Source organism: Apis dorsata, unplaced genomic scaffold, assembly GCF_000469605.1.
Source record: "Apis dorsata unplaced genomic scaffold, Apis dorsata 1.3 scaffold_74, whole genome shotgun sequence".
Classification (NCBI taxonomy): domain Eukaryota; kingdom Metazoa; phylum Arthropoda; class Insecta; order Hymenoptera; family Apidae; genus Apis; species Apis dorsata.
The window spans coordinates 314176-328275 of record NW_006263372.1 but is presented as its reverse complement, the minus strand read 5'-3'; the positions used below and the strand labels follow the sequence as shown (position 1 = coordinate 328275).

At 24.7% G+C, this 14100-nt stretch overlaps 1 protein-coding gene and 2 long non-coding RNA genes across 5 annotated transcripts in view; 1 reads left to right on the top strand and 2 right to left on the bottom strand.

The window, feature by feature from the left end:
- Positions 1-12614, top strand: part of LOC102671927 (synaptotagmin 1) — a 22567-nt gene extending 9953 nt beyond the window's left edge. Inside the window, exons 2-10 of one of the 3 annotated variants that reach the window (XM_031508050.1) lie at positions 7010-7124; positions 7232-7357; positions 8612-8757; positions 8838-8936; positions 9261-9455; positions 9539-9715; positions 9975-10226; positions 11984-12213; positions 12438-12614. In XM_031508050.1, the coding sequence (XP_031363910.1) occupies positions 7013-7124; positions 7232-7357; positions 8612-8757; positions 8838-8936; positions 9261-9455; positions 9539-9715; positions 9975-10226; positions 11984-12178 (1302 nt within the window). In that variant the 5' untranslated portion in view covers positions 7010-7012 and the 3' untranslated portion in view covers positions 12179-12213; positions 12438-12614. Of the gene's footprint in view, positions 1-7009; positions 7125-7231; positions 7358-8611; positions 8758-8837; positions 8937-9260; positions 9456-9538; positions 9716-9974; positions 10227-11983; positions 12319-12437 lie in introns of those variants that run through there. The other 2 variants (XM_006610392.2, XM_006610391.2) reach the window with 2 other exon arrangements.
- LOC116184890 lies at positions 8532-9744 on the bottom strand. Its single transcript, XR_004149548.1, has 2 exons — positions 9546-9744; positions 8532-8889 (listed from the first exon to the last, which is right to left on the bottom strand). It is a non-coding gene; the product is annotated as an uncharacterized LOC116184890 (long non-coding RNA).
- LOC116184889 lies at positions 10047-13142 on the bottom strand. The gene is made up of 2 exons (XR_004149547.1): positions 12851-13142; positions 10047-10210 (listed from the first exon to the last, which is right to left on the bottom strand). It is a non-coding gene; the product is annotated as an uncharacterized LOC116184889 (long non-coding RNA).
- Between the last annotated feature and the right edge of the window lie 958 nt (positions 13143-14100).

Sequence of the window (14100 nt, the reverse complement as noted above, 5' to 3'; positions counted from 1 at the left end):
ATATACATATATATAATTAAAAAGGAAGAAAGGAATAAATGAAAATGAAAGAAAACTAACCTAAAATTGTTAAATTTTATAAGTCAATCTCGAATGTTTTTAAAAATTTTCCATTATTATTCGAACATTTTCTTTTTTATTAATTAAAATAACGAAAGTTTTGCTATATTTTACTAATATTTTATCCAAACAAAACGCTATCTTTTGCTTATTTTAAACTATGCTAATTTACAATATATATCATTGTTTGTACAATGCAAACAGCTATATAAATTGACGAATTGTAGCAATTGATTACTCTTATTATTTTGTTATATATCATGATCTTTTCAATGATTTTTATGAGTTATAATAAGACCGAAGATACGATCATATCGTCAAACTAATTTATGTTCATTAAAGAACATGTTTAAGTCATTGCAACGCCCACGTTATATCCTTATTTTCCATGGTGCCAAGTTAGTTATCGATTTTGCATATTCAAGTGTATATTAAGTTATTTCGCCTCACATATGACAAACAATATCACCGTTCCATTCTTATTAATTATTTCTATGTAGAGTTATGTATTTTCAAAATATATTTAATAATAATTAAATAAAAAATAATTATAAGAGTAACAAATCCGAATAAAGTTAAAAATAAATTAAAAAATAGAAATAAATTCCAAAATTGTATTCGATAAATTTCTAAATAATTTATTTTTTTGTAATAGATAAAAAAAGTGATGAAATTAGAAAATTTAAAAGTAAAATTAAAAAATGTTTAAATAATTGAAGTTTAATGCAAATCGAATAATATAACGATTAACTCTATGTTTTTATTTATTGTCTTCTTATATTTATTTTACAATTTTAGGTTATATTTTCGCTTAATTTTTATTTATTCCTTAAAAAACTAATATTAAATAATTAAATATATTATTAAACACTGTAGCACATATTATTACCTGGTATTAAATAATTGGATATTTTTCGAATACACTTTGTTGTTATTCTCAATTTAAATCAAAATCTTACAGAAATATTTCATAAAACACAAAACAAAATCCTCTGTAATTAAGAAATTCACTTTTTTCACAACTATATCATAATAAAAAATTTTTGTCACAATTTTTTGAATCTTTGTTCTACACTATATTAGCTTTCATAATTAACTTAATTAAGAAGAAACAGTAGCATGTATTTTGGCGAACATATTTCCATGATGTTTCAAAGCATTCTAACCTCTCTCAGAAGGATAGCTTCGCCGGATTATCCTTGAAACGTGGAACAATGAGATAAAATTAAATGAGAAAGAAAAGATAAAAAGGAGAAGAAAAAATAACATAGCAACATCCATCGGATCCTTTGTTTCCAAGAATGACCATTGCCGAGTTGTGGAGAACTATTGCGTGCGTGGGTGACGCGTGTCTGACGTCAATTTATCGTCGCCGCGACGATAACGATTATTTTGTCAGACTGCGAATAATAGTCATACCTCTGTTATCGTCTTATCGAATTTTATTGGAGGCCAATGTCGGAATTACGAGACAGCAAAATGAAAAATTTTCAATTCTATAATATTGATAATACAAATGCTTTATCTGATTTTTTATCCCAAAAATTTTTGCCTCGAATTTTTTCATATTTACCGCCGTCGCCATATTAGTTATCCTTTTCACGATTTATATGAAGGAGAAAGAGAAATTTCCCAACTGAAAATTTTTCATGATAAATGTTCACTGTTTGGTGAAAATTTTTTATTTCTCTGCAAAAAAAATCTTCTTTTTTATTTAAATTTAAATATATATATATATTTAGATAAATATAAAGATATTGAAATATATTAAAAAATAGAATTAAAAAATAGAACTAAAAAATAGAACTTTTAATAATAAATTTTTTTCAATAGAACGGAACTATTTGATATCTATTTTTCAATACAATATACTTGAAAATATATAATCGTTAGAAATATAGAATAGAAAGAACTATATACAAAAATATTAGATTATTATAAAAAATACTAGATTACATATAAAAAAAAATACTAGATATTAACATACTAAAATAAAAGTAAAAATAAAATAAAATATTAAATAAAAATTTAAAACTAAAAATAAATAGAAACAAAATAAAAATAAATAAAATAAATAAAAATTAAATAAAAATCGAAAATATTCCAAAAATCTAATTGATCTGAATTTTATAATCTTCTTTTTTTTTTCAACAAGATAACAAAAAATAACTGACATCTAACTTCGAATAAAAAAATTACTAAATCGAATAGTAAAATTTTATTGATATCAATGATGAGCTTTATTGAATTTTTCACTTTTTTCGGACTTTTATATTATCTGTGGCATGTAAAATGTGATTCAATTTTCAATTATTACATACTATAACATTTCCTATATCATCGTGAACATTGACGTAACCGATAATCGAGATTTACAAATTGTATAATATTTATCTAATTTTAATTTACCTAATATTATTAGATTGTTTAATGAATTTTAAAAGAAAGTTTCAGTTTTTGAAATATAAAAATGCGAAGAAATGAAATGCTTGTGATTTTTAACTACCTTATTGAAGTAGATGTGAAAATAATAGTGAAAATAAGTTTTGTGAATATAATTTAGCTTTGCTTAAAATGTTGTCGAATCCTTTGATAAATCTATGAAATGTTAGAGAAATAGATATTAAAGAAAATAAATATAAATATTTATATAAATTTTATGATATAAAATTATGATTCAAAAACTTATAACTTATTTGTTACAAAAAAATTTGGAATATAAATTGGAATAATTTTGGAACAATTAATTATTAGTTTTCTTATTGATTATATTATTCAAAGTTATTAAATTTAACTAAATTATAATTAAATAATACTTTTCTAAATAAATTACTTATTTAGAATATAATATACTCTTAATTATTAGTTTTATTGACATAATACTAATTATACTACTTATTCATAAAATACTAATTTTTGAAAAAGATTTTACTTTTCAATATATTACTTATTATAAATATCTAAAAAAATTATAAATTATAACATTATAAAAATACAAAATTTTCTTAGAAAATAAATAAACAATTATAAAGAAAATAATTTATAAAATAAATAAAATAAATAAATAATTATATATGTAAAATTCTCATTTCATTAAAATATAATATATCTGTTAAATTTAAATTTTAAAAAATAGATAAAATAGGAAAATAAAATTAAAACTGAAATAATAAATGTATTCGCATGAAACGTATTTCTACATTTGCGAAACAAACATATAAATGCAATGTAAAAAGAATGGTCGAGAGAGGAAAGATGATAGTCACAAATAAAATGATAGAAATATCGCGATTCAGACACAACTGTGCCTGGTTAAAATAATTTCATATTATATTCCCTGGACGACTTTGTCGTGTTTCCTGACTTCCTTCTTCCCCCTTTTCATCCAACTCGTAATCTTTTCTTTCTGTACACTATAATCCTCACGCGGCATCCTGATCCTTGACTTTTTTTCACCCCTTAATGTTCGCCCACGCGATTTTTTTTAATATCAACTTTACATTCTTGAACTTGGTTCAAGGCGACATTCTTGAAGATAAAAAGTCTCGCGAAACACTTACTGTCGTTCCTTGACCATCACATCTAATCTCTGAAGCTGGAAATAAGTTTCGATACATTAAATTTATCAAAAAATTGTTATTTAAAGAAAAGAAAGTTTAAAAGAAAAATTATACAGTGAATTAAATTAATATTATCTAATGTTACTTATGTCCTCATATTACATTCGAATTTATATAGTCCCAACTAAGTTTTCAGATTAAGGTTAGTTTCCTACTTATTTTGAATTTTGATTCTTTCAATACCAAGTTTTTTCTTACATTGTTCAATTCAGTTCAAGGTGATATTTTTCGATCGAAGATAGAGTTTCATGAGAAATTCATTGTTGTTCCTGGCATATAGCCATTTTGTTTATATGTGAATGAGAGACTATTATATGTTTCACCTTTGAAGTTGGAAATAAGTCTGCTATATTAAATTTAATGTTAAAAAATTGTAATGTTAGAAAATTTAAAGAAATTTAAAAATAAAATTATAAAATTATAATTTATAATAATAACTTTTTAAATGGTAAACTCAAGACCATTCAAACAATATCTTTTGGAACATTGCTATGTATACTTTTCAAAGACAGAATATAGGTATGTAACAAAAGTTGAACTGATTTATACAAAAGACAGATGTTCTAATAATTATTTTTAATGGTAGACAGAATAGTTGATAGAACAAACAGAAATAATTAAACAGGTACTTAATAGAATACTTAATAGAATAGATTAAACCATTTAGAAAGAGCTTTGTTGTTTTATTAATAAATCACTACTGCCTTCCTGAAATCTTAAGTAAACTTATAATTCAAAAAGTGACTTTAAGAAAGAAAAAAAATATTCATTTTTAGTTATGACTGATAAAATGATCAATAAAATTAATTATTAATGAAAAATAATACTATATATAATAATGCTTAATTTTTCTTTATCCTACATATTATACATACATAGATTATATTAAAGAGATTAAATAATGAGAAAGAATTGTCATATACAAAGGAAAAAAAATTGAATTGAAATTGAAAAATATATAAAAATATAAAAATTATTTCTATACTAAATATTATCCAATATTCATTTAAGAATCCTTCATTCGAACAATTATTCTGCTACGAAATATTTTTTCTTTCAGTGATAATTTTTCAGATTTCAAATAACTTTCAGAAACCATCTTTTTTCAAAGAGCATAGAATAAATGCTCGCTACAAAGAGCAGCCGACAGACGTTTTTACATTTGCTAATTAAAAATTCGCTGCACGCGTTCGAGAAAAATAAAAAAATAGAACCCGGAAATAGCGGTAGAGGTCGTTGCGGAGTAACGCACGCGATCGTTATGAGCACGGTGTAATCAATGTATGGATAAGGAATAATGTTGCTCGTGATATAATTTATAACTGAAAAAATTGTTGATAACGCAATTAATAAGCTAAAATTAATAATTTTATTAATATTTTTAAACTTTTTTTTTTCATTTTTCCTATATTATATTTTTTTTTATATTTTATTTTTATTACACCATTCTGAATTCTAATTTTCACTTTAAAATTTTATTCTTTTTTATTCTTTTCATCGTTAATTATTTTGCATTCAATTATTTACATTATTTTATTTAATTAAATTGATTTTATTTGTATAATATTATACACGATATTAAAAAAAAAAAATTATTTTTCTCTCGCATTCAGTATTACGAATATCACATTTTTCGTTGATATCCAATGACGTATTAAAATAGAAATCTGTAGACCACGATACGCATGCGAATTTAATCTGCAAATGCGGAAGCACAATGTTGATTGTAAAATCTCGCAGTGGTTACAGAAACATGGAATCGAAAGAATGAAATCCATTTTTACGATTTATATTAAATTTTTCAATAATTGAAAGAAAACGTGAAAATCGAAACTTTTATAAATCGCATTTCGTGTAATTTTCACTTTTCCTTTTTTGTTTGATGTGTAGTGTATTTTTTTTTCGTGTTATTTTATTTCCAATTAAATTATAAAAAGTTAGAAATTTGTGTGCAATTAAAGTAACAATATATTTCGAAATATTGTAAAATATAATATTAAATTATTTTTTGTTGAAAACAATATACAGTCTGTATACACATAGACTTCAATAGTATGAACAAAGTTTTCTAACAACACTTGTCCATGACGTTTAACTGATCTATAATTTCACCTAATCATAAAAGAAACTGTCAAGACAATTGATAACACAACACGTACATGTCCAAGTATGTAAAAGCTATTTAGCAAAAAGTTATAAATGTCGTGCAATTTTTCTATACTTAATCTAAAATTAAAATATTGCATCGTATAAAGCTCTATCATTGAATTAAGGAAAACGAAAAGGTGAAGGAATAATACGAGTGTAATAATTTAAATAAAATTAAAAATGTTTAAATTAAAAATTAAAAATTACGTAATAATTTTAAGAAAAAAATCTTTGAAAAATTAAATCGTTTGTTTAAATTAATTTAGAAAAAAAAATTATTAAATTTAGTTTTTCTTTTCTACGTATATATTTTTATATTGTAAAAAGATTTACTCGATATTTTCTTTTTGTCTTTTTTCTGTTCTAAGAAATATTTATATTTATAATGTTTGTATAATTTTTGCCAAATCATCATACATGGCGTTTTGAATAACCATGGTACAAGAAGTTTAGTAAAAAAATTTCAAAAGAGGATAGAATTCAAATCGTTGTTTTCACAGCGAGCTTTATTTCAATGGTAAACATCGCGTAAAAAAATTTTACTGCTTCCAGGAAAAAAGTTATTTTTTTTTTCGATCATAGTCTATGACACACTTTTAAAAAAAAAATGCATTAAATGTGATATCGCTGGAACTCGTGCGAATTCTTGATAAATTGTATCGATATTGATCATAAATGGTAATAAAAGCACTGAGTGACTAAAATATTTATTATTATGCGTTGAAAATATTAAAAATGAGGATAGACATGTTGAGAACTTTGAGTTTTTGTTACTGAATTAAGTATATTTTTTTTTATTCAAATTTATAATCGTACAATGTAATTTTTATAATTATAATTTTTCCACTCATTTATTCAAAATTACGATTTTTATCAGATTGCAAAAGAATATTCTGAATAATTGAAAATTATTAATTTTGATTAAATTTGATAAAATTTTGACATATTATAAAAATTGACTTAAAAAAAAATTTATACCTATTTTAATTATTAATACTTCGGCTTGAAAACAATTTTCAAAATTAAGAATAATATATAAAAATTTTTAGAAATATTCTAGAATTGTATTGTATTTTTATTTTCATGAATAAATTTTTAAAAAGAAACTTTTAATAAATTGTAATATATCAATTGATAATATCAGTAGCATAAATATTAAAATATTTATTTTAATATTACAGAAAATGCCTGCCATTAACAAGAGAGAAGCTGAGAAGGTGCCGGAAGAGCAACCGGAGGAGATCGTTGAATCGACGTTAAAAACATTTTTGAGCACCGAGATGGAAATAAAAGAAGGTAAATTCAAGAATTCTTGAAAATTGTTCTTTGTTCTTCTCTCTTTACGCGAAAGATTTTCCTTTCGGATTATTATATATTGTTGTGTTATTATTTGCGTTTTGCAGCCACAGAGGCAGAGGTAGTAACCGAAAATGCTGGGAAAAATTTTGAAACTCAAATGGAAAATCTCGGCAAAGAAATCGCGGAGGAAATGGGAATACCAACATGGGGACTTGTTGCCATTTTAATAGGTAAAAAAAAAAAATGGTTGAGATTTTTGCTATTTTTTTTTTTTTATGTACTTTATTAATAGGATAAATGATACAAAAAATAAAGTAAATTCTTTGTTATTAAAATAAGATAAGTATATCTTTAAGAACATAGATATCACAATTTATACCTATACAGTTTATCATATTTTTTAAAATATCTTTAATTTTTTGATATTGCAAAAATTGTTAAAAATCTTTTTCTTTAGATACATATATACTGTACATATATACTGATACTTAAAGAAACTATGAAGCACATGAAATTATTTGAATTTTAGGAATGGAATAATTTAAACATTATAAAAAATTCACTTAAACAGTATAAAAATAATTTTAAAAAATCTTACAATTGATTTTAAATCTAATATATAATACTGAATATGTTTATATAATATTTTATAAAAAACTTTGTGAGGAAGCTAGAGAGAAAAAGAACTTTCACGAGATTTATTGATAATAAAATACTGCATCAATAATATATAAAAGTTTTCAGATAACACTTTCACATAAAGTCAAAAGTAATAATGATTTTCTATGTACAAATATTTCCACAAAGTAATAATATCTACACAAGAAGACACAAAACAATCTGAAAACTTTTTCTTTACCTAAAAAAACAGTTGATCCTAAAACATTTTACTCTTTCAGATAACTCGAACATTGCTGAACATACTCCAAACGAACAACATTAATTGTAAAAATTTCCTTTGTTTCAGTTGCGTTTGTAAATAAGAATATTTTTATTATTACGACATATCATTTTTAAGAAAAATTGCATTCGTTACACAGCAGAAGCATTAATGGGAAAATATAAAATACAGAATAGAAAAATAAAAATTGCTTTCATGCTTGCAAATTTTGCTTGAATAGACGCACTATGCGCATGATGTCAACCAAAAATAAGGTGGAACGAAATTTAAAAAATCGAAATCCTTTACATACTTTTTAATATCGAAAAGAAAATGGTGTCGAATTTTATTATACAATTTATATTCTATAGAATTTTAATATAGTAAATAATACCATAAAAATAGGAATGATAAAATTAAAAAAATAGATTCAAAGAAAAAATGAAATATTCACAATATTCCCTCAGAAATTCATTTAACAGGAATCAATTTTCATTATTAGTTAGTTACCTAATAATAATTTCTTCGTTCCACCAAACATTCATTACAACACCAAATCATTTTTTTAATTCTTTCAAATTTCTCCCTTCTTATGCTTGAGTAGCTGTAAGCGTAGTAGTTCTCGGAATCTGCTTCTGCTGCATCAGAAGATGCTGTCGCAAAAGACGATCCAAAGATGGAAAGAAAGGATTGAAGGGGGCGGTGGACTTAAAATCCGTTCAACTATTGGGAAGCACGTACAAAGACAAGGTACGTAATCGTGTTCCATGACTTCATGTAGATCTTAGACGCACATTCTACACTCGTGGAATCCACTTCGATTTGTTAAGGTCCAGCCGGATATGGAAGAACTTACTGACAACGCCGAGGAACCAGATGAAGCTGAGAGTAAGCAGAGCGAGGTGAAACTTGGGAAACTTCAATATAAGGTAAAATTTTTTTTTTCAATCTCCATCATCATCCTTGGCAATCTTTATCATCAAATCGTTCTTAAAAAATTTATCATTTAACAAATCAAGAGAAATAAATTCTAAATTAAATTAATCAAATTAATTTATAATATAATATAATAAATATAATATAATAATTTAATAAATAAATTAAATTAATTAAATAATATCAATCTTATTTCTTATCAATAATGAGAAGAAGAAATAATTTCAAAATATTTCAAATGTTATATTAATTGTATTTATTAATATACCTGTATTTATCCCAATTAAATAAATTATTATATCATTGAACATTTGCAGCTCGAATACGATTTCAACACGAACAGTTTAGCGGTGACGGTGATACAAGCCGAGGAACTGCCAGCTTTGGACATGGGTGGTACTTCCGATCCGTACGTAAAGGTTTATCTACTACCCGACAAGAAGAAAAAATTCGAAACAAAAGTGCACAGGAAAACGCTTAGCCCAGTCTTCAACGAGACTTTCACATTCAAGGTTAGTTCTTTTTTCGACAATCAATTCAATGAATCCATTTATATTTTTCCAAAGAATGATCGAGGGACATATTTGTTTTCCAGAGCGTACCTTATGCGGATGCGATGAATAAAACTCTCGTTTTCGCGATCTTCGACTTCGACAGGTTCTCCAAACACGATCAGATCGGTGAAGTCAAGGTTCCACTGTGCCAAGTCGATTTGGCCCAAACGATCGAAGAATGGAGAGAACTGCAGAGTGTCGAGGGTGAAGGTGGTCAGGTAAATTTGGATGGTGGTCATAAATTTGTTTTTCTAAATGAAATCATATATTTTTTTATGTATTGATTGATCCATAAAAAAAAATTATTAAGCTAAAAAAGCTTTTAAAAAAGATTTCAATTATTATTTTGTAAAATTTAATATACGAAATATATTTGCGTCTCTCTTGTTCTTTTTTTTTTTTACAAAATATTATTGAACATTATTATTTTAAAACATGAGTCTCGTGGAGATTAAAATTCGTGTAAATTCATTACAGGATAATAAATTAGGTGATATTTGCTTCTCGCTTCGATACGTGCCCACTGCTGGTAAATTAACTGTGGTCATCTTGGAAGCGAAAAATCTGAAGAAAATGGACGTCGGTGGTTTATCAGATCCTTATGTAAAAATTGCTCTTATGCAAAATGGCAAAAGGTTGAAAAAGAAGAAAACGTCTATCAAAAAATGCACTCTTAATCCGTATTACAACGAATCATTCACGTTTGAGGTACCCTTCGAACAGATACAGGTACGAATCTTTAAAATTTATCTATGATCCTCCATTTATTAAATTGGTGTATATGAAATTGATAATTGTATTGAATTAAAAAAAAAATTAATTTACAATCTTGTTAAAAAAATATATTAATTAAAAAATTAGTAGAAGAATAATTGTAATTCTTTATAAATATAAAAGCTATGAGTATAATAATTATAATATTTTTCATCAAATTTAAATATCTTTCCTAAATTTGATTGGTAAGAATTTGTAATAGAATTAAATTTCATATAGATCAATTTAATACATATTTGGTTCTCCACGTTTGACACAGTTCACAAACACAGGTAACAGTACACTTCAACATTTTTCTATTATTCTTATTACATATTAATTAGTCACGTTTTCTTTTCAATTAATTTTTAGACAAAATTCACGACAATAATTTTTTTCTTACTTTTTTTTGTACTATTATAGTATAAGATACTTGGTAAATATTTAATATTCATTGCAAACGGATGATTTAAACTGAAAACACGAATAAATGATCTGTATGTAATGTGATAATAAAAAAAAGTATCTTCATAAAGTATCGACAATATAATGTGCACTATTTTTATTCTAGAAAGCAATTTTACTATAAATAGATAAAAAAGTTCTTTACTTCCATTTTTGAATAAAAAGAAAGGCTAAAAAAGATCTTATATTTATTTAAAAAGGGATTAAAACAGCTTTATGAAGGGACTAATATTTCAATTTTTTTTAAATGTCATACTTTCGGATTGTAAAACGTGTATTAAAATATTATATTATTCGCTACGTAATATCGCGTAAAATGCTGTCACTTTATTCATATACGAGCTTCAGAATTACGCTTAAACGCTTTGCATGCTCTTTGAATCGAAGGTCAGACGTGTCTAAAGAAGGAACATCCTTTTTAAACTAAACAATGTAAGTTCATTAAACAAGCTTTGCTTATTACTTGCATATATTATCGTTTAAAAGTTTAGGCTTACTTTTAATATTTATTTATAAAAAAAAATAAAATGAAAAATAATTTAGTTTTTCCTTCTTTGTCTTTTCTTGTTGTATTATCATTAACTTTTCATATTTACAATTTTTTACAATTTTATATAAAATTAAATATAAATAAAAAGAGAATTAACAATAAATAATTGTAAAATATATATAATAATTAAAGTCAATATAATAGTTAAAGTCAAGTATCTTTATTCTTGATATCAATTAATTTATTTTTAAATTTTTTTCATGTTTACGAACATTTCATACATTATATATATTTTATATATGTAATTCAAGATATAATGAAATTTATATATTCCTTATTTAAAAAAGAGATGCAAGATTTTTCATATCAATAATAGTAGTAAGTAATTTCAAATTTTTAAACGGTAATAAAATTTTCTTTTTATATAATTATATTCTTTTTATATTATATTTTATATATTCTTTTTATATTAAAAATCATTAAAAATTCTACATTGTAAATATCCCATAATATCAGTTTTTTTTTTATTACATTTTTATTCTTTCTAGACTAATTTCTAGTAGACTAATTTCCTAAAGTACTAGTTTCCTAAAACATAAATTCCCTATAAATTCCCTATATATACTTACATTTATATACTTATATTTTTCGATATTCTATTTTTAATAAACTTTTTTGTAAACACGTTACAATCCGGAGGTTATGGCAACAAACAAAAAAAATATATATATATTTCCGTGAAGAGACTGTGTGCACTAATGCGTGATTTCACGTTTAGAAAGTGCAATTGGTTGTCACGGTAGTCGATTACGATCGTATCGGCACATCAGAACCCATTGGGAAGGTCGTCTTGGGGTACAACGCGAGTGGAACAGAGTTGAGACACTGGTCCGATATGTTGGCATCCCCGAGACGTCCTATCGCTCAATGGCACACGCTTAAAGACCCCGAAGACGGCGACAAGAAGGACTAAGAGATCGTTGAGAAAAGTTCGTTATAGAAAAAAAACAGGTAATGCACACCAAATGGTTCTAAACAGATATGACAAATACAAAAGCGTTATTATTTAAATTTTTTGTTTCGTTCTGTTCCGTTTGCTTTCGCCTCATTCTATAAGCTACATATATATATATACATATAATATGTATAGATGTATACGTACATATTATACATAAATATGTATATATGTATTTTCCAACGTGGACGATATATCAATGAATTTTTTTAAAAACACAGGTTTTTTTTATGAGAAAAAAGAACAAAGAAAAAAACAAAGGATGTGCAGTAAGAAATAAAAAAAAAAAGAAAGATTAAAATAAATAGAAATGAGATGTAACGATCTCCCATGTAATTGATCGAGTTTATTCGAGAAATCATGCACGAGAATAAAAATGAGCGATATAGATGAAGAGAGAAAGAGAGAGAGAGAAAGATAGAGCGAAAGGGAGAGAGAATGTGAGAGAAAGAGAGTAGAATAGAATGAAAGAAAAATAAGAAAAACAAAGGGAATACTTTAGTAGATATTAATAATCTATTATTATAAATTAAACAACAATAAAATACCACCAAAAACGTTTTAGTATTATATAATATGTTCTCATGGAGTGTAGCGTCTTGTATATATATTATATATTATCTATCATACCTTTTTCTGTAGATGTAACAATTGAATGAAAACTTCAAGTAAATGCGTCCTCTTCAAGATATTTCGAGATAAAGCATTGAATACTTTTTGCAAAAGACGTTGTTTCGACTTCCATATACGAGTTCCGATCAATAGTTTTCTTTTTCCTTATTTTAATTAAAAGCATATTTGATAAAATGTTTATATACTATATTGACACTGTTAATCTTATTAAATATTTATATATGGAACATATAAATGTGTGCTATATATTCTATGTATATAGTATACGAAAGATATATATATATATATATATAAACATATAATGTATACGGTGTAAATTATACTTATCTTGAATTGCGAGAATAGGCAATACAATTTTATTTATAAAAAATTGATGATGATATTTTGTATGTATAAATCGATAATCGTTTTCATGAAAAAAATTCATGTTTATAGGTTATGATTATATTATAATTAATACACATAGTTGCGAGGTTAAATGTTTTGTTATTCGTTAAACTACATTTATAGTTATATTTATTTTAAACGAATGGATTAAGTTTTTTTAATATTTAATCAATATTCTTTTGTTTGAATCACATAAACGAGCTAATAACGAAAACTATGATCGAATTATTTTCCTGCAAAAAAGTCAATGCTTTTGATCGTGATATCTTCGTGCAGTAACAACTTTATACTGACTGCGCTATAGGGAATTCAGTCGATCGAAATGAACAAGCAGATTGGCGGAAAATTCAAAAATTTTTTGTGCGAAACAAAAAATTAAACTTTAATAATTTCATTCGCAGAGATATTGTCACGATAGTTTTTGTTGTAACAGCATCTTTCGATTATAATATTTTTACTATAGTATCAATTTATAATTTACTTGTTTTTTATGGATAAAATTATATTATTATATTATTATAATCGATAGATGCTAATGACAATTTTTCTGCGAATTGAACTAAGAATTAGTTTCGTTGTTTTGATTGTTGAGTTTTTGAAACTGAACCGGAATTTTGGATAAAGTCAAGCGTGCCGGGAAACATTTTAATATTTTAATTTGATATGTTTGATTTTCCCGCGATTCTGCCTCTTTATTCTAAGTATACATATGCGTGTACGTGAAACTGTAAACATATTGGTATATATATATTATATATATTTACCACGTGTTATATATGCTGATAATGTTATTGTTTTTCGAAACATAACGGGCCTATCGAATATATAATTTATGTTATCGTTCCATTAAATTATTTCTT